Source organism: Lipotes vexillifer, unplaced genomic scaffold (assembly GCF_000442215.2).
Source record: "Lipotes vexillifer unplaced genomic scaffold, Lipotes_vexillifer_v1.1 scaffold36, whole genome shotgun sequence".
Classification (NCBI taxonomy): domain Eukaryota; kingdom Metazoa; phylum Chordata; class Mammalia; order Artiodactyla; family Lipotidae; genus Lipotes; species Lipotes vexillifer.
In genome coordinates, this window is record NW_006792448.1 from 1,494,227 (window position 1) to 1,520,196 (window position 25,970).

The window sequence follows — 25,970 nt, forward strand, 5'->3', positions numbered from 1 at the left end:
GGGAAAGAGACCTTGAGAGGACTTGTTTGACTTTTAGTACTCATTCCCTAGAAGCCCCCCTCTATGTCTAACCTATATCACATATCTTCTCTTTTGACCTTTGGTAGAAGGATAGAGAGAGGTCTTGGTGAAATAGGAAGACAAGCCTGAGCTAAGAAAGTCTAGTTCCTTTGACCTGTGCTCCAGGGGAAGAACTGTTTCCCAACCTTCAGAGCATCTCATTGCCTCTCTGCTCTGGAATGAATGGTTCGTGGAGGTTAATAATTAACTAAGAGTGACGGGTTGACTTCTTTTTATTGCAGTTTCACTTTCCCACAGACACTGCCTTATTTTTATAGAGGTGCTTGTATCCCTTACCCCATCCTGAAGTTGGGTAGAATGAGAAGGGAATTTTCTACTTTTCTACTACGTTTTTGAAGATAGGGGAACATTGAAGTAGGGGTGATAATTGTACCACCGTGAGTACAGATCTCAGGTCTCAGCATCAAATCCTATTCCATGTTTTGACCTTCCTCCCACCCAAGGATTCTGGTCTAAATATTCCCCACATTGATTTTAGAAGAGAAATCCAATTCCCTCTCGTATATAAATTTCTTTGTGATATTTTAATCTTGTGAACTATAAATTGATCCATTGTGTTTATCTTAAAAAGTCATCTCTATTGATGACAAGAATTACTACAAATATAATTTAATTTAGAGAAGTTGCCCTATCTCCCTATCTGTGGTTTTCTGAGGTCAGTCATCTTAGACATTTTCCAAGCTACCCAAACCCCTCATTCATGTCTGGCCCTCCAGCATTACAGTAATTACACTAGACGGCAGAGGAACTGTTACCAGATAATGTCTTAGAGAAATTATGAGCTCATTTCAGGCCCTCTCAAATTAATGAGAATGTTCTTTGTGGACTGCTACCAATGTAAACATTTAAAAAATGACAAGTGGGAGATATTAAAATCCTTTATCTGTGGAGCCCAGTACAAGTTCAGCAAGCACACCCAAGTGTTGTTATCTGGCCAGTTGCTAGGGTAGCTCTTTTATCTTCCTTCTAGGTTTTATTAATTAAATTTCCTCTGGGACTTGGCTGTCACCAGCAACCTTTCTTGGGCTGTGACAGGATTAGAGGGGGAGGAAATGAGGTCCTAGGAGGCATAACTCGGGCTATAAGACCATCCTCTGGGCTGGGAGGACCCTAATCCAGGGTAAGGACTGGCAGAGCCAGTGCCTCCCTCCTGCATGGTCTGGAGTGCCTCCAGCTTGGATTTTGCATCTTTGATCGTGTTTTATTGACCTAGAATTACTTCTCTTCTGTGGGCATGACCAAAGGCTGTGCTTTAATGTGGTTGTCTCCAAGCAGTTGATTCCTTTGATCTCCAGAAGATTTCCCACTTCTCCGTGTCTTATACCTTGGTGGGGGAGGTGGGCACAGAGGAGAAGCCTGATGTTTTCTGGGCACTGAGCCAACCCTGTTGGGCATCTGATGCATTTATTTTTGCTGGTTCTGCTGCTTATGGTGCTGCCTTTCCAGCACCACTACCGTCCCCAACCCCACCAGGGGCAGCCCAGCATTTCTATTAGGGAGTGGTAGTTCAGCCTGTTTGGAAGGGCTGGCATAAATTTATGTAAGACTGAGAAAATTCAGTCACCCATACAAAGAGTGAGAGGGCTAGCGATGTGAGGTTATGAAGGCTGAAGCCTGTGCCCCCAGCCTGGGGTCCCTCGGGGTCACCCCTCTCCCACTCTCCACGTGCTCAAACACTTGCTCCCTTGGGAAGTTGTCCTGTCCTCCACAGCCCTTCCTAGTCATCTCTTCCTTCTTTATGTACTTATTTATTTATGCTCATAATCAAAACTTTATTGAAAAACTGACATCAAAATAGGAGAGCATTGTTGTATACCTTAGAAAATTAAACATAATTACATCATCTTGGTAGATTAACTAGAATTACTAAACAGATAAGGCTTTCTCTGATAGAACACAAATTCAGGAAGTTGCGTGGATCATTAGTGGTGCTTTCTTCTACATGAACGCCTTCTGTGAGTCTGGCCTTTCCTCCCATCAGCTGGCACAACACTCTTGAACAACCAACACAAAACACCACTGTCTGAGCATGGCTGAAAACTGTGGTAATCCTGAAGCAACCTGGACATTTTACATCCATAAAGAATTTGGACTTTGAACCAGCCAGTTTTGTTTGTTTTTTTTTTATGTTTTTTCTTTTCTTCTTCCAAGGAAGGATGCAGTAAATCTGTAGCCAAAGGCATGTTGAGGCTTCTGCAAGCCCAGCCTGTCCAAAGCAGTAGCACTCACCTGGGCGTGTGGCGTCCTCTTCTTCCTTCCTCCCTCCCTCCCTCCCTGCCTCCCTCCCTCCCTTCCTTCCTTCCTTCCTTCCTTCCTTTCTTCTTTCTTTCTTTCTTTCTTTTCTTCCTTCTTTTCTTTCTTTCTTTCTCTTTCTCTTCTCTCTTTCTCTCTTTCTCTCTCTCTCCTCTCTCTCTCTTTTTCTTTCTTTCTTTTTCTTTTCTTTCCTTTCTTTCTTTTCTTCTTTCTTTTCTTTTTCTTTCTTTCCCTTCTTTCTTTCTTTCTTTCTTTTCTTTCTTTCCTTCTTTCTTTCCTTCCTTCCTTCCTTCCTTTCTTCTTTCTTTTTAAATTTTTTATTGACTTATTTATTTTTCATTCTTTCTTAAATGGAACTTTTATTCCTTTCTGAGTTAATGTGGTCTCAGAAATTACTCTCTCTGGGTTCAAATATTGGCTCTTCTGTCTACTGACTCTCTAACTTCAGACAGGTTATTTAGTTTCTTCACCAGTAGGATGGGATTAGTAATAGACCCGAGCTCTTGTTTATTGTGGGTGTTCAGTGAGCTCATGAAGCATCTGGGGCTTGGTGCTCTATAGGTGCTCATTTACAGGGTCCCTGCCAGCTCATTCAGCATGGTGTGTGAATGAGAAAAAGGTATCTCTTCCTCCTCGATTTCTTCCCCTTCTTACCCCCTCAGCCTGATGTCTTTGCTCTGCGAACACGGTGGCCCCACTCATTTGTAGCTAAAGCTGCTGATGCTATAATAATGCTCCCAGCTTGGTGGGTGGTCACATCCGTTCAGTTGTACAAGTGAATCTCATCTGCACACGCCATTGGTCATTTGAAGTCCTCTCATTTCCACCTTCCTTAATGTCTTTAGAACATTCCCATTACTTGGCCACCACCAGCCTAAGCCATGACCTGATTGGATCTTTCCTGAATTACTGCTCCAGTAATAACTGCCTTACTCGACCTCCTGCATTCAGTCTTGCACACCTTCCCACAAATCACAGTGTTTCTAAGGTGCAAGTATGGTTGTCATTTCTTTTTTTTTTTAATAAATTTATTTTATTCTTGGCTGCACTGGGTCGTTGCTGTGCGCGGCTTTCTCTAATTGCGGCGAGCGGGGGCTACTCTTCACTGTGGTGCGCAGGCTTCTCATTGCAGTGGCTTCTCTTGTTGCGGTGCGTGGGCTCTAGGTGTTCAGGCTTCATAGTTGTGGCACGCGGGCTCAGTAGTGGTGGCTCGCAGGCTTTAGAGTGCAGGCTCAGTAGTTGTGGCACACAGTCTTAGTTGCTCTGTGGCATGTAGGATCTTCCCGGACCAGGGCTTGAACCCATGTCCCCTGCATTGGCAGGCGGATTCTTAGCCACTGCACTACCAGGGAAGCCCTGGTTGTCATTTCTTAATTTAAAATCCTTCAAATTTTCCCCATTTCTCCTGGTGAAATCCAAACCCCTCAAGTGTAGCATACAAGGCCTGCAGGTGGGACTGTGCCTGGCTGTGCTGTGCCGTGCTGTGTCTCATCTCTTTACCTGCCCTCCTCTCTGCAGGCTCCACCTCTTCTCCAACTCCCTTCCCCAGCAGTGATCGAGCCATACTGCAAACATTTCAGTTGAGTAGTTGATGTCAGTGTTGATGATCCAAAGTATAAAGAGCTCAAATAAGTCCATTTTTAAAGTTAAAACCCAACAAATACTTCACCAATCACAGACAGTTCACAAGGTACAGACAACTAGTACACACACACACACACACACACACACACACACACACACACACACAGAAAAATGTTGAGCTCTATCAATATTCAAAAGATATTAAAAGTCAAAGAACAACATTTTTCGTATAATAATTAACCAGAGATTTTTAAAAGTTAATCTACATTACTGACCAAAGATCTGTGATGCATTTAATACTCCCAGTGAGGGGCAATGAGAACATACCTGATTGGAGCACAAGGGAACTTTTGGGGTGATTGTGGTGATAAAAATTGTTCTATATCTGGATTGTGATGGTGGACACATGTAGTATAATATTTATCAGAAACTCATTGAAATATATCTTTCAAATTGGTGCATCTTATCGTACATAAACTCTAAGTCAAACATGAATTTAAAGACAACGTGATTAACCAGGATTAGGTGAACAAGATGCTTTCATACATTGGGAGGCTGGGGTGGGGGTAGGGTGATAACATCAATTGGCTCCATCTTTCTGGAAGGTAATTTTCTACCATTTAAGAAAACAAACTCCAACATGGTAATTTTCCTTCTAGAATAGCATCCTAAAGATCAAGAATTCAAAGATGTATATCCAATATTTGTCACAGCAGTGATAGCAGCTAAAAACTGGAAAAAGAACCAAAATGTCCTGCAGTAGGTGATTGGTTAAATTATGATTCATCTGCATGGAGGCCACTGCCAGCCCAGGAGAAGCCTTTGTGTGAATTGGAAAAAGGCATCCCTTCTGGGGCAAATGCTCCCTCCCAGACTTGAGGGGGGCATCAGCTAAATTCTGGCCCCACTGGTCCCCTCACCTGGGCACCTGTACAATCCTCAGGCCTAAAGCAGCATCTGTGATCCATACGAGAGTCCATGAGGCAGACATTAAAACTGATGTTGTTCGGGACTTCCCTGTTGGCTCAGTGGTTAAGAATCTGCCTGCCAGTGCACGGGACACGGGTTCGATCCCTGGTCTGGGAAGATCCCACGTGCGGCGGAGCAACTAAGCCCATGCACCACAACTACTGAACCTGCACTCTAGAGCCCGCAAGCCACAACTACTGAGGCCCACACACCTAGAGCCCACGCACCGCAACTACTGAGCCCACATGTGGCAACTACTGAAGCCCATGCACTCTAGGGTCCACGTGCCGCAACTACTGAGCCCGCATGCTGCAACCACTGAAGTCCACCTGCCTAGAGCCTGTACTCTGCAACAAGAGAATGCAGTGAAGAGTAGCCCCTACTCACTGCAACTAAAGAAAGGCTGCGGGCAGCAACGAAGATTCAATGCAGCCAAAAAACAGACCCAACGCAGCCAAAAAACAATTAATAAATAAATAAAACTGACGCCTTTGAAGAACAGTGGCATGGGAAAATGTTGAATAATGAATGGGGAGTTAAATGACAAATATAGGTATAATTTTACGTATAATTCTACTTTTCTTCAAAAACGTAAAATCACTAGAAGGAAACATACCAAAATGTAACTGGTGGTTAACATGAGTGATAGAATCATGGGTGACTTTCTCTTTTTTACACCTGCTTTTTCCGAATGTCCTGCTGTCAATACTTTTTCTAATTGCGAAAAAGATGTACATTCTTACTTTCCTATTTAATAGGACTCTGTCGTGCTAATGCCAGCAACAGTGGTGTCTTTGGGCACAAGAGCAGATGGGAATTGTGTGCTGGAGTTAAGGCTAGAGCCAGATGGGAGCAGAGGACGAGGGCTGCCTTGCTGAAGTCCCAGTGATTCCTTTGGTAAAAGGAGATGTCTCTTACTTTATCCTCTGCTCTTTCCATTCTGCAGGTTTGAGACATTTGACGTGAACAGCTTTGAGCAGTTTTGTATCAACTATGCGAATGAGAAGCTCCAGCAACAGTTCAACTTGGTAGGTTTTTCTGGACCTGGACATGTCGGGTCGGGGAGACCTCTCTCCCCACCAGGGAGTGACAGACAGCCCGGCCTACTTCTCTTCTGTCCAGGGTCAGTGGGCTCTAGCTCTGCCCTGACCTGCCCTTGGTTTCCTGGTGGTGCCCCAGCTCTAGGCAGGTGCTCCCCACTGCTCAGAAGAAGGTCAGTGATCCTCTCCTCAGCTTTGACTCCCACTCTTTTGACCCCGAGCTTCTGGGGTATTTGAGCAATTGCAAGCCAGCTATGAGGCTTCTTGCTACTGGTTGAGGTATGACATTACAGGTGATTATTGGAGTGTCCTAGGGAAGGGTTCACATGGGAGTGAGGATCACCTAACTGAGCTTTTTTCTTCTGCATTCATGACTGTGACTTGTGCCTAAACCTTTTCTAGCGAGTATGCACCATCCTCCAGGGCTCAGAACCCATGTGGTTGAAGCTCAGGGGAGTTGAAAGTTAAGGTGTGACTATAGTTCACTAACCTTGACCTTTCACTTCTTATACCAGCATGTATTCAAGTTGGAGCAAGAGGAATACATGAAGGAGCAGATCCCTTGGACCTTGATTGATTTTTATGATAACCAACCTTGTATTGACCTCATAGAAGCTAAGCTGGGCATCTTGGACCTGTTGGATGAAGAATGTAAGGTAAAACTGATGATGCTATCATTGAATCACTTCAATTCTAGGCTTGGGCTGTGGGGCAGAGGACAGCTCTGTGGTGCAGGGGAACATGTGAGATCTCAAAGCTGGAATTTCATCTGTGATTAGCTGACCTTTAGTTTGCTGGGAGAAGCATTGGTGTCTATTCTGCATACTAGAAGAAGGTAACACGTTGAGTATGACTGGCAGGTATTGCTGCATTGGTGAACATGTGCCTCTTTTGGCAGAGACTGGGTGTTACGGATTGGCATGATGTGATGGTGGTATGGATTTGGTGCCCCAGATCACCTAGGTGCTGAGAGAAGGACCCTGACTTGTAGACAGGCATCCCAGAGAGTGTGGGTCAAGAGCACAGGGTCATCTTTACCGTGCCAGATGGCTTGGGAGCAATAAGAGCCACATGCTTGGTAGCAGGTGAAAGCTGTAGATTTCCCCCATGTAGCTTGTCATGGATGCTACCTGCTTTAACAGGAAGAGCCCTGAGTTGCCAGCATGGAGAGAAACAGGCAGCCTTGGAAATGTGGGGCAGGGGAACTGGGTGTTATCAGTCACCTAACTACTTTGGCCTTTGGTTTTCTGCTCTATGAATTGAGGGGAGTTGGATCTGATGATCTTCAAAACTTCTCCTGGTTTGGTGTTTGGTGATCAGGGGGTAAATGTATGCCAGCTCCTCCAGTGATGGAAACGCTAATCAAAAGGTGTAGAAGCCACGTGGTTCTCAGTGTTGAAACGGAAGAGCCCAGTTGAGTTTACTTTCTGGTCTCCCATGTCTTCCCTGTAAGGGGTGGCTTGTGGCTTGATGGTTTAGGAGGAGCAGATGTTTCCCTTCGAGAAGGACTCTCCAAGTTTCATTGCCTTTGAAAGTGAGAAGGAGCAATTAATAAGACAGTGGAAGACAGAATGAAAATACACTGAAATCCACAGCACATTTTTTTTAGTGGTGAGAGTGGGCACCCTTGTCTTGTTTCTGATCTTAGAGGAAATGCTTTCAGTTTTTCACAATTAAGAATGATGTTGGGGAGGAACCAGTATGGCGGAGTAGAAGGACGTGCTCTCACCACCTCTTGCGAGAACACCAGAATCACAAATAGCTGCTGGACAGTCATCGACAGAAAGACACTGGAACTCACCAAAAAAGATACCCCACATCCAAAGACAAAGGAGAAGCCACAATGAGATGGTAGGAGGGGTGCAATCACAGTAAAATCAATTCCCATAACTGCTGGGTGGGTAACTCACAGACTGGAGAACACTTATACCACAGAAGTCCACCCACTGGAGTGAAGATTCTGAGCCCCACGTCAGGCTTCCCAACGTGGAGGTCCGGCAACGGGAGGAGGAATTCCTGGAGAATCAGACTTTGAAGCTAGTGGGAATTGACTGCAGGACTTTGACAGGACTGGGGGAAACAGAGACTCTACTCTTGGAGGGCACACACAAAGTAGTGTGTGCATCGGGACCCAGGGGAAGGAGCAGTGACCCCATAGGAGACTGAACCAGACCTACCTGCTAGTGTTGGAGCGTCTCCTGCAGAGGCAGGGGGCTGGGGGTTGTGCTGTGGCTCACCGTGGGGACAAGGACACTGGCAGCAGAAGTTCTGGGAAGTACTCCTTGGCATGAGCCCTCCCAGAGTCTGTCATTAGCCCCACCAAAGAGCCCAGGTAGCCTCCAGTGTTGGGTTGCCTCAGGCCAAACAACCAACAGGGAGGGAACCCAGCTGCACCCGTCAACAGTCAAGCAGATTAAAGTTTTACTGAGCTCTGCGCACCAGAGCAACAGTCAGCTCTGCCCACCACCAGTCCCTCCGATCAGGAAACTTACACAAGCCTCTTAGATAGCCTTATCCACCAGAGGGCAGACAGCAGAAGCAAGAAGAACTACAATCCTGCAGCCTGTGGAACAAAAACCACATTCACAGAAAGATAGACAAGATGAAAAGGCAGAGGGCTGTGTACCAGATGAAGGAACAAGATAAAACCCCAGAAAACCAACTAAATGAAGTGGAGATAGACAGCCTTCCAGGAAAAGAGTTCAGACTAATGATAGTGAAGATGATCCAGGACCTCGGAAAAAGCAAGGAGGCAAAGATCGAGAAGATGAAAGAAATGTTTAACAAAGACCTAGAAGAATAAAGAACAAACAAACAGAGATAAGCAATACAATAACTGAAATGAAAACTACACTAGAAAGAATCAATAGCAGAATAACTGAGGCAGAAAAACGGATAAGTGACCTGGAAGACAGAATGGTGGAATTCACTGCTGCAGAATAGAATAAAGAAAAAAGAATGAAAAGAAATGAAGACAGCCTAAGAGATCTCTGGGACAACATTAAACACAACAACGTTCGCATTATATGGGTCCCAGAAGGAGAAGAGAGAGAGAAAGGACTGGAGAAAATATTTGAAGAGATTATAGTTGAAAACTTCCCTAACACGGGAAAGGAAATAGCCACCCAAGTCCAGGAAGCCCAGAGAGTCCCATACAGGATAATCCCAAGGAGAAACATGCCGAGACACATAGTAATCAAACTGAGAAAAATTAAAGACAAAGAAAAATTATTGAAAGCAGCAAGGGAAAGATGACAAATAACATACAAGGCAACTCTCATAAGGTTAACAGCTGATTTCTCAGCAGAAACTCTACAAGCCAGAAGGGAGTGGCATGACATACTTAAAGTGATGACAGGGAAGAACCTACAACCAAGATTACTCTACCTGGCAAGGATCTCATTCAGATTCAATGGAGAAATCAAAAGCTTTACAGACAAGCAAAAGCTAAGAGAATTCAGCACCACCAAATCAACTCTACAGCAAATGCTAAAGGAACTTCTCTAAGTGGGAAACACAAGAGAAGAAAAGGACCTACAAAACAAACCCAAAGCAATTAAGAAAATGGTCATAGGAACATACATATTGATAATTACCTTAAATGTGAATGGATAAAATGCTCCAACCAAAAGACACAGGCTCACTGAATGGATACAAAATCAAGACCCATATATATGCTGTATACAAGAGACCCACTTCAGACCTAGGGACACATACAGACTGAAAGTGAGGGGATGGAAAAAGACATTCCATACAAATGGAAATCAAAAGAAAGCTGGAGTAGCAATACTCATCAGATAAAATAGACTTTAAAATAAAGAAATAAAGATAAAATAAAGAATGTTACAAGAGACAAGGAAGGGCACTACATAATGATCAAGGGATCAATCCAAGAAGAAGATATAACAATTATAAATATATATGCACCCAACATAGGAGCACCTCAATACATAAGGCAACTGCTAACAGCTATAAAAGAGGAAATCGACAGTAACACACTGATAGTGGGGGACTTTAACACCTCACACCGATGGACAGATCATCCAAAATGAAAATTAATAAGAAAATAGAAGCTTTAAATGACACAATAGACCAGATAAAGTGATATTTATAGGACATTCCATCCCAAAACAACAGATTACAGTTTCTTCTCAAATGTGCATGGAACGTTCTCCAGGATAGATCACATCTTGGGTCACAGATCAAGCCTCAGTAAATTTAAGAAAATTGAAATCATATCAAGCATCTTTTCTGACCAAAACGCTATGAGATTAGAAATGAATTACAGGGAAAACAATGTAAAAAAGACAAACACATGGAGGCTGAACAACACATTACTAAATAACCAAGAGATCACTGAAGAACTTAAAGAGGAAATCAAAACACACCTAGAGACAAATGACAATGAAAACACGACAATCCAAAACCTATGGTATGCAGCAAAAGCAGTTTTAAGAGGGAAGTTTATAGCTATACAAGCCTACCTCAAGAAACAAGAAAAATCTCAAATAAACAGTCTAACCTTAGACCTAAAGGAACTAGAGAAAGAAGAACAAAACCCAAAGTTAGCAGAAGGAAAGAAATCATAAAGATCAGAGCAGAAATAAATGAAATAGAAACAAAGAAAACAATAGCAAAGATCAATAAAACTAAAAGCTGGTTCTTTAAGAAGATATACAAAATTGATTAGCCAGACTCATCAAGAAAAAGAGGGAGAGGACTCAAATCAATAAAATTAGAAATGTAAAAGGAGAAGTGACGACACCACAGAAATACAAAGCATCCTAAGAGACTGCTACAAGCAACTCTATGCCCATAAACTGGACAAGCTGGAAGAAATGGGAAAATTCTTAGATAGGTATAACCTTCCAAGACTGAACCAGGAAGAAATAGAAAATACGAACAGACCAATCACAAGTAATGAAATCGAAACTGTGATTAAAAATCTTCCAACAAACAAATGTTTTAATTTAATTTATTTTTTTATACAGCAGGTTCTTAGTAGTCATCAATTTTATACACATCAGTGTATACATGTCAATCCCAATCGCCCAATTCAGCACACCACCATCCCCACCCTCCAGCGGCTATCCCCCCTTGGTGTCCATACGTTTGTTCTCTACATCTGTGTCTCAACGTCTGCCCTGCAAACTGGTTCATCTGTACCATTTTTCTAGGTTTCACATACATGCGTTAATGTACGATATTTGTTCTTCTCTTTCTGACTTACTTCACTCTGTATGACAGTCTCTAGATCCATCCACGTCTCAACAAATGACTCAATTTCATTCCTTTTTTATGGCTCAGTAATATTCCATTGTATCTATGTACCACAACTTCTTTATCCATTCATCTGTCGATGGGCATTTAGGTTGCTTCCATGACCTGGCTATTGTAAATAGTGCTGCAGTGAACACTGGGATGCATGTGTCTTTTTGAATTATGGTTTTCTCTGGGTATATGCCCATTAGTGGGATTGCTGGATCATATGGTAATTCTATTTTTAGTTTTTTAACGAACCTCCCTACTATTCTCCATAGTGGCTGTGTCAATTTACATTTCCACCAACAGTGCAAGAGGGTTCCCTTTTCTCCACAACCTCTCCAGCATTTGTTGTTTGTAGATTTTCTGATGGTGCCCATTCTAACTGGTGTGAGGTGATACCTCATTGTAGTTTTGATTTGCATTTCTCTAATGATTAATGATGTTGAGCATTCTTTCATGTGTTTGTTGGCAGTCTGTGTATCTTCTTTGGAGAAATGTCTGTTTAGGTCTTCTGCCCATTTTTGGATTGGGTTGTTTGTTTTTTTGTTATTGAGCTGCATGAGCTGCTTGTAAATTTTGGAGATTAATCCTTTGTCAGTTGCTTCATTTGCAAAAATTTTCTCCCATTCTGAGGGTTGTCTTTTGGTCTTGTTTCTGGTTTCCTTTGCTGTGCAAAAGCTTTGAAGTTTCATTAGGTCCCATTTGTTTATTTTTGTTTTTATTTCCATTATGCTAGGAGGTGGATCAAAAAAGATCTTGCTGTGATTTATGTCAAAGAGTGTTCTTCCTATGTTTTCCTCTAAGAGTTTTATAGTGTCCGTTCTTACATTTAAATATCAAATCCATTTTGAGTTTATTTTTGTGTAGGGTGTTAGGGAGGGTTCTAATTTCATTCTTTAACAAGTAGCTGTCCAGTTTTCCCAGCACCACTTATTGAAGAGATTGTCTTCTCTCCATCGTATAACCTTGCCTCCTTTGTCATAGATTAGTTGACCATAGCTGTGTGAGTTTATCTCTGGGCTTTCTATCTTGTTCCATTAATCTATGTTTCTGTTTTTGTGCCAGTACTATATTGTCTTGATTACTGTAGCTTTGTAGTGTAGTCTGAAGCTAGGGAGTCTGATTCCTCCAGCTGCATTTTTTTCCCTCAAGACTGCTTTGGCTATTCCGGGTCTTTTGTGTCTACATACAGATTTTAAGACTTTTTGTTCTAGTTCCGTAAAACATGCCATTGGTAATTTGATGGGGATTGCATTGAATCTGCAGATTGCTTTTGGTAGTATAGTCATTTTCACAATATTGATTCTTCCAAACCAAGAACATGGTATATCTCTCCATCTGTTGGTATCATCTTTAATTTCTTTCATCAGTGTCTTACAGTTTTCTGCATACAAGTCTTTTTTCTCCCTAGGTAGGTTTATTCCTAGGTATTTTATTCTTTTTGTTGCAGTGGTAAATGGGAGTGTTTCCTTAATTTCTCTTTCAGATTTTTCATCATTAGTGTATAGGAATGCAAGTGTTTTCTGTGCATTAATTTTGTATCCTGCAACTTTACCAAATTCATTGTTTAGCTCTAGTAGTTTTCTGCTGACATTTTTAGGATTCTCTGTGTATAGTATCACGTCATCTGCAAACAGTGACAGTTTTACTTCTTCTTTTCCAATTTGTATTCCTTTTATTTCTTTTTCTTCTCTGATTGCCGTGGCTAGGACTTCCAAAACTATGTTGAATAATGGTGGTGAGAGGGGACATCCTTTTCTTGTTCCTGATCTTAGAGGAAATGTTTTCAGTTTTTCACCATTGAGAATGATGTTTGCTGTGGGTTTGTCGTATATGGCCTTTATTATGTTGAGGTAGCTTCCCTCTATGCCCACTTTCTGGAGAGTTTTTATCATAAATGGGTGTTGAATTTTGTCAAAAGCTTTTTCTGCATCTATTGAGATTATCATATGTTTTTTATCCTTCAGCTTGTTAATATGGTGTATTCCATTGATTGATGTGCCTATATTGAAGAATCCTTGCATTCCTTGGATAAACCCCAGTTGATCATGGTGTATGATCCTTTTAATGTGCTGTTGGATCCTGCTTGCTAGTATTTTGTTGAGGATTTTTCTATCTATGTTCATCAGTGGTACTGGCCTGTAATTTTCTTTTTTTGTAACATCTTTGTCTGGTTTTGGTATCGGTGATGGTGGCCTCGTGCAGTGAGTTTGGGAGTGTTCCTCCCTCTGCTGTATTTTGGAAGAGTTTGAGAAGGACAGTTGTTAGCTCTTCTATAAATGCTTGATAGAATTTTCCTGTGAAGGCATCTGGCTCTGGGCTTTTGTTTGTTAGAAGATTTTTGTTTTTGTTTTCGTTTTTGTGGTATGCAGACCTCTTACTGTTGTGGCCTCTCCCATTGCAGAGCACGTGCTCCAGACATGCAGGCTCAGAGGCCATGGCTCATGGGCCTAGCCACTCCGCGGCATGTGGGATCTTCCCGGACCGGGGCACGAACCCGTGTCCCCTGCATCGGCAGGCGGACCCTCAACCATTGCACCACCAGGGAAGCCCCTGTTGGAAGATTTTTAATCGCAGTTTCAACTTCAGTGCTTGTGATTGATATGTTCGTATTTTCTGTTTCTTCCTGGTTCAGTATTGGAAGCTTGTACTTTTCTAAGAATTTGTCTATTTCTTCCAGGTTGTCCATTTTACTGGCATATAGCTGCTTATAGTAGTCTCTCATGATCCTTTGTATTTATGACATGTCACTTGTTGGTTCTACTTTTTCATTTCTAATTCTGTTGATTTGAGACCTCTCCCTTTTTTTTTCCTGATGATTCTGGCTAATGGTTCATCAATTTTTTTTATCTTCTCAAAGAACCAGCTATTAGTTTTATTGATCTTTGCTATTGTTTCCTTTATTTCTTTTTCATTTATTTCCAATCTGATCTTTATGATTTCTTTCCTTTTGTTAGCTTTGGGGTTTTTTGTTGTTGTTGTTGTTCTTTCTCTAATTGCTTTAGGTGTAAGCTTAGGTTATTTGAGATTTTTCTTGTTTCTTGAGGTAGGATTGGGTTGCTGTAAACTTCCCTCTTAGATTGCTTTTGCTGCATCCCATAGGTTTTGGGTTGTCATGTTTTCATTGTCATTTGTTTCTGGGTAGTTTTTTTTTTTTTTTTTTTTTTTTTTTTGGGGGTTTTTTTTTTTTTTTTTTTTTTTTTTTTATGTGGACGTTTTGTTGTTCTTGTTCTTGTTTAATATTTATTTATTTAATTTATTTATTTTTTGGCTGCATTGGGTCCTTGTTGCTGCACGCGGGCTTTCTCTAGTTGCGGTGAGCAGGGGCTACTCTTCATTGCAGTGCGCGGGCCTCTCATTGCAGTGGCCTGTCCTGTTGCAGAGCACGGACTCCAGCGCACGGGCCTCAGTAGTTGTGGCACACAGGCTCAGTAGTTGTGGCGCACGGGCCCAGCCGCTCCGAGGCATGTGGGATCCTCCCGGACCAGGGCTCGAACCCGAGTCTCCTGCATTGGCAGGTGGACTCCTAACCACTGTGCCAAAAGGGAAGTCCCTCTGGGTAGTTTTTGATTTCCTCTTTAATTTCTCAGTGATCTCTTGGTTATTTAGTAGTGTGTTGTTTAGCCTCAATATGTTTGTATTTTTTACAGTTTTTTTTTCCTGTAATTGATATCTAGTCTCATAGCATTGTAGTCAGAAAAGATGCTTATATGATTTCAATTTTCTTAAATTTCCGGAGGCTTGATATGTGACCCAAGATGTGATCTATCCTGGAGAATGTTCCATGTGCACTTGAGAAGAAAGTGTATTCTGTTGTTGTTGAATGGAATGTCCTGTAAATATCAGTTAAGTCCATCTGGTCTGATGTGTCATTTAAAGCTTGTGTTTATTTATTTTCTGTTTGGATGATCTGTCCTTTGGTGTAAGTGGGGTGTTAAAGTCTCACACTATTATTTTGTTACTGTTGATTTCCTCTTTTATGGCTGTTAGTGTTTGCCTTATGTATTGAGATGCTCCTATGTTCGGTGCATAAATATTTATAGTTGTTATGTCTTCTTGGATTGATCCCTTAATCATTATGTAGTGTCCTTCCTTGTCTCATGTAAGTCTTTATTTTAAAGTGTATTTTGTCTGATATGAGTATTGCTACTCCAGCTTTCTTTCGATTTCCATTTGGTTGGAATATCTTTTTCCAGCCCCTCACTTTCATTCTGTATGTGTCTGAAGTGGGTCTCTTCTAGACACCATATATATGGGTCTTGTTTGTGTATCCATTCAGCCAGTCTATGTCTTTTGGTTGGAGCATTTTATCCATTCACATTTAAGGTAATTATCAATATGTATGTTCCTATGACCTTTTTCTTAATTGTTTTGGGTTTGTTTTGTGGGTCCTTTTGTTCACTTGTGTTTCCCGCTTAGAGAAGTTCCTTTAGCATCTGTTGTAGAGCTGGTTTGGTGGTGCTGAATTCACGTAGCTTTTGCTTGTCTGTAAAGCTTTTGATTTCTCCATTGTACCTGAATGAGATCCTTGCTGGGTAGAGTAATCTTGGTTGTAGGTTTTTCCCTTTCGTCATTTTAAATATGTCCTGCCACTCCCTTTTGGCCTGCAGAGTTTCTGCTGAAAGATCAGCTTTTAACCTTATGGGGATTTGCTTGTATGTTTTTTGTTGTTTTTCCCTTGATGATTTTAATATTTTTTTGTACTTAATTTTTGATAGTTCCATTAATGTGTGTCTCGGTGTGTTTCTCCTTGGGTTTATCCTGTATGGGACTCTCTGCATTCTCCAGACTTGATTGACTATTTCCTTTCCCATATTAGGGAAATTTTCCGCTATAATCTCTTCAAATATTTTCTCAGGCCCTTTTTTTTTTCTCTTCTTCTTCTGGGACCACTACAATTCGAATGTTGGTGTATTTAATGTTGTCCCAGGGATCTCTGAGACTGTCCTCAATTATTTTCATTCTTTTTTCTTTATTCTGCTCTGTGGTACTTATTTTCAGTATTTTATCTTCCAGGTCACTTATCCATTCCTTTGCCTCAGTTTTTCTGCTATTGATTCCTCCTAGAGAATTTTTAATTTCATTTATTGTGCTGTTCATCACTGTTTGTTTGCTCATTAGTTCTTTTAGGTCCTTGTTAAACATTTCTTGTATTTTCTCCATTCTATTTCTGAGATTTTGTATCATCTTTACTATCATTACTCTGAATTCTTTTTCAGGTAGACTGCCTATCTGCTCTTTGTTTGGTCTTGTTGGATTTTTACCTTCTTCATCTGCTGCATATTTCTCTGTCTTCTCATTTTATTTAACTTACTGTGTTTGAGGTCAGAATGCAGGCTGCAGGATCATAGTTCCTCTTACTTCTCTCACCCGGTGGGTGAGGTTGGTCCAGTGGCTTGTGTAGGCTTCCTGGTGGAGGGGACTGGTTCCTGTGTTCTGGTGGGTGTGGCCGGATCTTGTCCCTCTGATGGTCAGGGCCACGTCAAGTGGTGTGTTTTCAGGTGTCTGTGAGCTTAGTATGACTTCAGGCAGCCTGACTGCTAATGGGTGGGGTTGTGTTCCTGACTTGCTAGTTGTTTGCATGAGGGGTCCAGCACTGGAATATGCTGGCCCTTGGGTGGAGCCGGGTTTTGGTGTTGGGATGGAGACCTCTGGGAGAGCTCTCGCCGATTAATATTACATGGGCCCAGGAGTTCTCTGGTGGTCCAACGTCCTGGACTCATCCTGTCCCCCAGCTGGAGCACCAAGACCCTGCAAGCCACACGGCATGGAAGAAAAGGAAGAAGAAACAAACAAACATAGAGACAAAACCCCAAGACAAATGGTAAAAGCAAGACAAAACAGACAAAATCACATGAAGAAACATACACACACGCACTCACGAAAAGAAAAGAAAAAGAATGTAGAAGAGGAGAGCAGCTAAACCAATAAACAATCTCAAAAACTAAAACAAACACTAAAAAGTAAACTAATAAATACACAGAACCAGGAACAAATCAAATGCAGAAAGCAAACTAAAAAAAGGCAATGAAAGCCTAAAGCAAACACACAAAAACGATAAAAAATATGTAAAGACAAAAGAAAGATGAAAACAAAGGGAAAAAATACAAAACAAAGTAGTAAAGTAAAAATGGATAATATAGTTTAAAATAAAATGAAAACAAAGGAAAACAAAGAAAGAAACACAAGGAAAAAACACAATGTAACAAAAAAGTACAGTAGAAAAAAGAAAAACATAATAAAATTAAAAATATATTAGAAATAAAAGCATAAGAAAGAAAATAAAAAGTAAATATAAAATTAAAAGAATAATCGTAAAAAAAGAACAATGGAACAAAACAAAACAAACAAACAAAAAAAAGTAGTGATGTTTTCATGGGGCCTCAGCTGTCAGTGCCCGTGTCCCCCCAGTGAGCCGCAGCCAATCCCTGCCCATCCAGGAAGTCTTCTGATACTTCTCAGTAGGTCTCTGGACCTGCTGTGGACATTTCTGGGCCAGCTGAGCCTCTGATCTGGCCTTCCTCCTGCGTGTACTTGTCCCCAAAGTTCACAGCCTCAGTTGTGGGGACACTTGTTGTCTATTCAGGTATTCCACACATGCGGGGTTTACCAAGCCAATTGCAGGGATTTAACCGCCTGCTCCTGCAGCTGCACAGAGAGATTTCCCTTTCTCTTCTCTGGTCGCAGAGCCCCTGGGGTTCAGCTTTGCCTTTGGCCCCGCCTCTGTGTGTGAGCTGCCCTCACGTGTCTGTTCCCCTCCCAGGCAAGAGGGGGTGAAAGCAGTGGCTGTTAAGGCTCACTTGCTCACTCAGGCCGGGGGGAGGGAGGGATACAGCAGTCACAATTGGAATGTGCAGGTGTGCCTGCAGCAGCAGAGGCTGGCACGAAGTTGCAAAAGCCTGAGGTGCGCTGTGCCTTCTCCCGGGGAAGTTAGTCCTGCATCGCGGGACCCTCGGCAGTGGAGGGCTGTACAGGCTGCCGGCAGGGTGTGGGCAGCGACCTGCCTTGCACACAGGACCCTTGGTGGCAGCGGCAGCAGCCTCTGCGTTCTGAGATGAGAGCTGCGGCTCACGCTCACACTCGTGTAGGCGTTGCCCTGCCATCTGTGGGCGCACAGAGCAGGAAGCTCCTCTGGTGGGCTTGCCCCTCTTCTCCCGCAGCCCGCCGCAGTGGATTCTTGCTGTCCAGCAGGCCCAGGTTTTTTCCCGGACCCCCTCCCGGCTAGCTGTGGCGCACTAACCCCTTCAGGCTGTGTTCACGCCGCCAACCCCAGTCCTCTCCCTGGGATCCAACCGAAGCCCGAGCCTCAGCTCCCAGCCCCTGCCCGGCCCTGCGGGCGAGCAGACAAGCCCCTTGGGCTGGTGAGTGCCGGTCGGCGCCGGTCCTCTGTGCGGGACTCTCCCCGCTCTGCCCCCCGCGCCCCTGTGGCTGTGGTCTCCTCCGCGGCTCCCAAGCTTCCCCGCTGCGTCTCTGCCAGTGAGGGGGCTTCCTAGTGTGTAGGAACTTTTCCTCCTTCCCAGCTCCCTCCCAGAAGGGCAGGTCCTGTCCAGATTCCTGTGTCTCTGTTTTTTTTTTCCTTTTGCCCTACCCAGTTACATGGGGATTTTCTTGCCTTTTTGGAAATCTGAGTTCCCCTGCCAGCGTTCAGTAGGTGTTCTGTAGGAGTTGTTCCACATGTAGGTGTAGTTCTGATGTATTTATGGGGAGGAAGCTCATCTTCACGTCTTACTCCTCTGCCGTCTTGAAGGTCCTCCCCCCACACATTTTTATCTGATGCTTTTCAGCACATTTTCAACGCTGGGGACTTCATCTGGAGTCAGATTCAGGGACAGGTAATTCCTCAGTGTGGCAGAGGTGAGCCTTGTCTTGCTCCACCTGTGAGGTTGTGGTGAAGGTGATAAGGAGTTGTCCCTGCCTCGAGTGGCACTGGTTCAATGACAGAAGTCACAGCCCAGGCCCTCCAGTCTCCCCTCCCGGTGTTCACCACTCACTCATATTCTTGGCTTAGTGTCCACGGCCAATAGCTCCCTTCTGACACAAGGGGAATGCACTCCCCTCCCCCGTGTGACCCTCTGTGATCCTCTCCGTAACCTTCCCCAGCTCCACACCCCCAACCCATGTCCTCGGTCCGTCTGTCCTGCTGAGCCAGCGCAGCCCCCCAGGCCCTGGCTCCAGGAGGGCTCCAGCTCTTCATTCCCCTACCCAGTTGTGAAGTCCAAGGTCACACAGGGCTCTGAGGCAGGCGGCTTGTTCTGCCCTGCTCTACCTGGCTCTGTGCTGAAGCGCTGACTACACCAAAACCACGGTCCCAGGGGCCTGGCCTCTCCTTTCGCCTTACACACACCTCTCATGGGAGCAGCCCAGTGCCTCAGGGTGATTGAGTCTGAATTCAGCAGCTGTCTAATCAGTTTTCCCTGATTTCTCCTGCCTTTGGCAGCCAATCCAGGGCTACTTGTGCCTTTGTTTTGGCTCACAGTTTGAGGTTCTCAGAGGTGCCACCACCCTAGGGAACATGTCCCAGGAATGTCAAGTCACAGCGGTGAGAACACGGGTCCCAGTGCACAGTGGGAGACCTCAGACTGCTGTCCAGAGAGTGGGACCCAGGCCTCTGGGTGAGGGAGTGGGGGGCACTCAGTGCAGCACTGGGCCGGGCAGCAGGTGGTTCCAGGAGTGGTGGAGGAGTGCTTAGCAGTGCAGCCGAAAAGTAGGCAGTGGTTGCAGGGAGGACCAAGGTGCAAATATCCAGCAGTTTTGAAAGTAACTTCCCCAAATCCCTAGACTTTGAAGCCTTGGGTATTCCCGGGGCAGTAGGGATCCCCACACCTTTCTGTTCAGTCTTCCTACAGAATGCACGCTGCCTATATTACTTTCGAGAAGCTAAGGGGAAGTCAAATCCGGCTGTGTTTATAGGGATGGTCTCTGCCTTATACTCTGTGGTGCCTTCTGTTTGGGTTTGTAAAGTTAGGTGATTTAAGTTGAAGACTGTATCCAACTCAAACTCCTGCCAGACACCCAGAATGTACTATGCACCAACTGTATGTCTGGTCTTGAGGGGAAGAGCCTCAGGAGTGGAGGCAGGGATCTCCCTGGCCAGCCAGCAGAGGGTGAAGGGGGACAGGATGGTGCTGGGGAAGAGCTTGGCCTGAGTGAGGGCGAGGGGCCCGCAGAGGTGGGCCGGGACCAGAGCCCAGCAGGGGCAGCGGAGTGACAGCAGAGTGACCTCAAGGGCAGGGCACACCAAGTCAGAAAGAGTGCTGAGCTGCACGCAGCCCCGGCAGTTCTGTTAGGTCCTTGCTTCCCCGTCCCTGAGGCTCCTTAGAAGGGAAGGTCTGAGGATAAGCCTGGGTTTCTTGCTAGTCAAGCTGGTGGGGACTCAGAGTGTCCCGTTGGATTGGGGGTAGTGTTGTGAATGTGACACTTTCCAACTCACTAGCCGCCAGTCACAAGTATAGCAGGGGAGGCAAGCTGAACACCAAATTAAGGAATAAAACAAAACCCCACAGTGTGGTCACCATCTTCCACCAGGTTTAACCACTCTGGGAATTCAGGGTCATTCAGCATAATCTGATTCAGCTTCTAGTAACAGATGCATTTTTAACCAACAGTTATTACTTTTGTCAAGTCATGAAACTGTACACTTAAAAAGGGTGCATTTTGCTGTATGGAAATCATACTGTAAATCTGACTTTAGAAAACAGGGCAGCCTGCTGCACCCTTCTAGCAGCACCCATGGCTCTGACCTAGGCAGGTTAGGGATTCCCATGGAATTGGTCACACCTGGGCAGCTTGCGTTCTCGGGAGACATCCTGTTGGGTGTGGAGCTGCCTCAGATACACTCTGCAGGGTGAGAAAGAATCAGGAGACGGCGCTGTGAAGAAGTGGGTTCTGCAACCCCCATGCGACAGGCCACGAAGCCAAATGAAGTAAAAAGCAGCCATCGGGAAACTCACTTCTCCTGGAGAAGACACCTAGTGGCAGGCGGGACCAGTGGGCTGAGATTTAAATGAGAAACGTGGAGACGGGGTAGCCATGGACTGAAAGGGGCAGCACACAGCGTGGGTCTCCTCAGCCTGTGCTGGGTGCCAGAAGCTGGCAGAGGAGGCGTGGGGACCAGGACAGCAAAGTGCTCCGGATTCCTCCCGGTGGGAAAGCTTGCTTACGGTCATGAATTTATCGTCAGACCCAGACTGAGCCGCAAACTACAGCTGCTCCTCAGTAACCACGGCCAGGTGAGAGGGTGTTTGCTTGTGGAAAATGATCGTTTCCGGGCTGCTCGTAACAGAGCTCCCCTCCCCCAGCGCTAAGGCTGCTGTGGATGCTGTGGACATAAGTGTGTCTACGCCGAATTCAGACCCCGAGTTCCCTGCCCTCCCCATGTCTCGGTCATCAGTCCCTCCCTCTTGGAGGAACAAACTGGTTAGGGCTGATAGGATTTGAGATGTCAGTGTATGTTTTCTCATAAATCACATACTTGCATTTTAGCAGGAATTTTGTGAAAATGATACTTTGACCCCTGGAAGCAATTCTAGTGAATGAAGATACAGACACCGTCTCAGGTTGTGGAGACTGTGTTAGGGACCCACAAAGGAAGGCCTGGGTCGGGGAGGCAAGCTCTGCCCTGTTGAGTAGGATTCTCTGTTTCATGGAACCCAGCCTGCGGAGCCGACGAGGGTGGACCTTCCTAATTAATGTATTATTGTTGAGGCAGTAGAAGGAAAGCAGCCTGCAGACGGGGAGGTGAATACCCTTCTGTTTCCTGACCTGGGCAAGGCTGCTCTCATGAGAGTTTACTGTGGATCAAGACCAAGGGCTTGTGGTTTCCTAAGACGTCGCCCCAGAGGCTACAGCTTGTGAGCAGCTTTGAAGCCAGTGGTGGAGGCGGGGGAAGTGCCTTTCCCGCATTCATCCACCCTGCGAACCCCACATTCCCTTCAATGCACCTCTGAGGGGGTCGAGCAAGCACTGAGATCGTCTCCCCGGATGACAGGGAAATGGAAACACTGAGAAGAAAGTTTCAGGGGGAAAGCGTGCCCAGGGCAGCTGTGTAAGCAGGGCTCACATGAGGGGAGAGGGGTTCTGGGCAAAGGGAATGTCACGTTCACAGAATATGAAATGGTCCTGTCTGTCCAGAGAGAGCCCATGGTGGTGGCAGGCGACGGCGGGAGGAGGAACCGTCCAAGAATATGAGGCTCGGCCTTGCCTGCCTGGCGAAGGCGTCTGGACTTGACTCTGGAGACTCTGGGGCTGGAAGGGTGTGAAGCGGGGGAGAGGTGTGATCAGATGTGACTCACTTTTCGACAGGTCTCCCTGGCAGCTGTGTGAAATGTAAGCTGGAGAGAGACTGGAGTCAGCAGTTCCCTGGCAGCGCTGCCCTTGTCCAGCCGGGAGGAGATGCTGAGGGCTCTAGGCGAGGAGCAGAGGGGCTGAGGAGGGAGGGCAGCAGTGGTGAGGGCCTCGGAGGCCCTGCATCTGGCAGCGAGTTGTTGCTTAGAGCAGTTTCAAGGAAGTTGTCTGGGCAGAAGCCTGATTTCAGTAACTTGAGGAGAGAATAGGAGGTGAGGCCGTGGAGATGGCAAGTCTGAATTCCTTTCTGGAGGCTTAGCTGTGAAAAGGAGGAGGTGAGAGAGACGAGAGGCGGGAGAGGCTTCCGGGAGAGGGAAGCTGGGTGGATCCAGGTCTCCAGGAGGCAGGGGTGCATGTGCAGGTTGCCGGCTAGGGGAAGAGCGCTCCCACCCCCGAGAAGGGCCCAAAGGATCGAAGGGCTGTGGATGCAGCTGAGTTTCTGGATGTAGAGCAGGAATTTGAAGTTTCCTGCTTGACAGCCGGCTTCCCTATGAGGGAGGAAACGAGGCATCTGCTAAGACGCAGCAGGGTTAGAAGCTGAAGAGAACAGACGAGGAGGGGACAAGGTGTCCTACAAACAGGGACGAGCAATACCGAGTGCGGAAATGTGTTTACTGAGGTCAGAGACCATAAAGTGAGATGTAGGAGTTGTCGGGGGTCAACCCTCCCCTTCAGTCTGGGCACAGTGTCTTAATCCATAGCAGTGACGCTCACGGTGAAATTTGATTTTATTTTCTGGCAGCAATACTAAATTATATGAAATTATCAGCAGGAGTCGGTTAAGGGAAGAAGAGCTGACGTGTGATCCTAGCCACAGCCACCCAGGTGTGGGAAGGGACAGGATGGGTCGCGGAGTTGCTCTAGAATTAGCGTCTCGCTGAGCACGCGGAGAGGCTGTTTTGTGAGGGTGGAAAAGTAAAGGCCCAGAACTGGCCTTGGAGGAGACGGCTGCCGGGTGGGGAGGAAGGAGCCACCTCCGCCTAGAGCTGTTAGGACAGCAGAGTCCTGGAGGCCCAGCTATCGCAGGAGGATTCGCGGTTGATGGGGCAGGGTCGTTTGAGAGGGCATCAGGGAGCCCACGGAGGTATGGGATGGAGTGAGATAGTGACCGGGGAGGCGGCCGTGGTGGCAGTGGCCCCAGAAGACGGGACAAGGAGCGGAGATGGAATAACTGGCTTTGGGGTCCTTATCAGTCAGCTCTTGTCAACTGTTGGGCTGGGGCAGGCTTTGGCCCCTGGCGATGTCCCAGGCCGGTGATGGCAGCCAGACATCTTCAAGAGAGAGTACAGTTTCCGACAAGGTTCCAAGAGCACCTTGGTGAAAAGTTGTCCTGGGCCACACGGTTTATACCCCAAGCTGTTGAGGGGCTTGGTAAGTCTGAGGACTTTCATTCCCCTCCCCACCCCGCCCCATGTTTTCTGTTTTATTTCAATAACAAAGAGCAAAGTCAGGTTTAATGCATTTTTAATAGCTTTATTAAGGTAGAATTAATGAACCATACAATTCACCTATTTAAAATACACAATTCAGTGTTTTTTAGTATATTCAGAGTCATGCCGTCACCACCACAGTCAATTTTAGAACATTTTCCTCGTTCCCTAAAGAAACCCCTTAGCAGTCACTCTCCATTCCCCCACAGCCCTGGGCAACCACTAATCTACTTCCTGTCTCTGGAGATTTGCCTGTCTGGGACATTTCATATAGACGGGGCCTTCACTTTTTGCTGTGACCAGTGGCCAACAGAGCAGTTCAGAGGGCCTTGCCCTCTGAGGGACAGTACCCACCTAGATGAGGACAGAGCTGGGGTCCAGGCTCCTGGTCCAGTGCCTTTGGAGAGGAGGGTAAGGAAGCTCGCATGAAGCTGCTGGCAGATTCTTTTTTAAAGGATTTGATTCGCTGCATATTCCAGAGCTACTGATAACCACAGTCTATTGTAGATTTTATCAAAATACAAAATTTGCTTTCTGTCTCCTATGCCTGTTCTAAATCTACTTTTTGGAAAGATTTTTGGAAATAACTACCTCCTGCCCAACCCTGCCTTTGAGGTTACCTTTAAAACTCTCTCGTCAGGCAGGAAAGCATGATAGTGAGGAGCACATACTCTAGAGCCTGTCCTGGTTTGAACCCCACTTCTGCTATTTCCCAGCTGTGTGACCTTGGGCAAGTTACCTAACCTCTCTGTCTCAGTTTCTTCATCTGTGAAATGTATATAGCCACAGTACCTAGCTCGTGGGATTATTGCGAGGATTGAATGAGTTAATACATCGAAAATGTATAGAAAACTGCCTGGCAGTAAGTTCTTTGGGCATTTGCTTTGATTATTACCTGAGATTCTTAATGGTTGTGAATTCTTGCTGGCCCTTATTTTTAGTCAAGGGTGGGGGTGAGAAGAGAGTCTGACCCTTGTCAGGAAATACGTATACCTATGACCTTGATTCCTGGCCTCCCTTACTCATTGATTTATGCAAGTCTGAATTAGAGACTATGTGGAATTATGGAGTCTGCTAACAGAAGTCCAATTTCATTGTCAAGACAAGACGATTTTGATACTGGCAAATACAAGTGTTGACCAGGTGGGGCTTCTCATCATAGCCCTACCCTTTCTGTCTGTCTTGCCCAGTTCTGCCAGTGCTGGGTCCATTGTGTTCCTGTTCTCCAGCCTCGCCTCCTGACAGCTCCGCCAGGCTGCCCGCTTGCTTCCCCCTGTACCTGGTGTTTCTAAACACAGGGTGCTTGGAGACGAACATAAAACAATATATTTTTAAATGCTCAATTAAATATATTTTATTTTGTCTGCCCAACACAATTAATAGTCTCCTTCAAGAAGGAGTTTTCTTAAAAATCCTGTGGCACTTAGCACTGGATATTCAATACTAGTTACACCAAGTTGGATATTGAGAAAAATCTGTTTGCTTACAAAGTATTCGAGAAATTTGTTCTCAGTTGTGTAAGCATTTTTCGTATGGCACAGGTTTTATTAATTTACTAAACAAAGCCCTTTTTAAATGGCTAGTTCAAGGGTCACCTTCAACCCTGCCTGATCCAAATATACAATCTAAACTAATGAAAAGGGCAAGTCAGTTGGTGGCCCATAGCTGAGGAAGGTGCGTGTGCAGCAACGCTCAGGGATGACAGGTGGTGGGGAGCACCTTCCCATCAGCAGGGGCACCATCTTTCTTGATAATTTGAGTGGTGGTTACAGTGACTCCGTGTTGTGCTTTCAACAAAGCAAGATGCTTTTTCACTTCTGAAGCCATCTCTAAAGATATTAAAAGAGGCTGCCCTTCAGAATTTTTAATGTAGTAAATCTCTAACTTTAAATTTGGGGGAGGTAGAGGTTAGTACTGCGTAGCTCAGTTACCAGGTACTTAGCACTCAATGCATGGCTGGAATCCTTTTTTTTTTTTTTTTTTTTTTTTTTTTTTTTTTTTTTTT

The 25,970-nt window shown here is 45.0% G+C and overlaps 1 protein-coding gene across 1 annotated transcript in view; it reads left to right on the forward strand.

Annotated features, from left to right (window-relative positions):
- Window positions 1-25,970, forward strand: part of MYO5B (myosin VB) — a 231,381-nt gene that overhangs the window by 101,349 nt on the left and 104,062 nt on the right. The window contains 2 exon segments of the mRNA XM_007465591.1: window positions 5,834-5,915; window positions 6,443-6,583. Of these exon segments, the coding sequence (XP_007465653.1) occupies window positions 5,834-5,915; window positions 6,443-6,583 (223 nt within the window).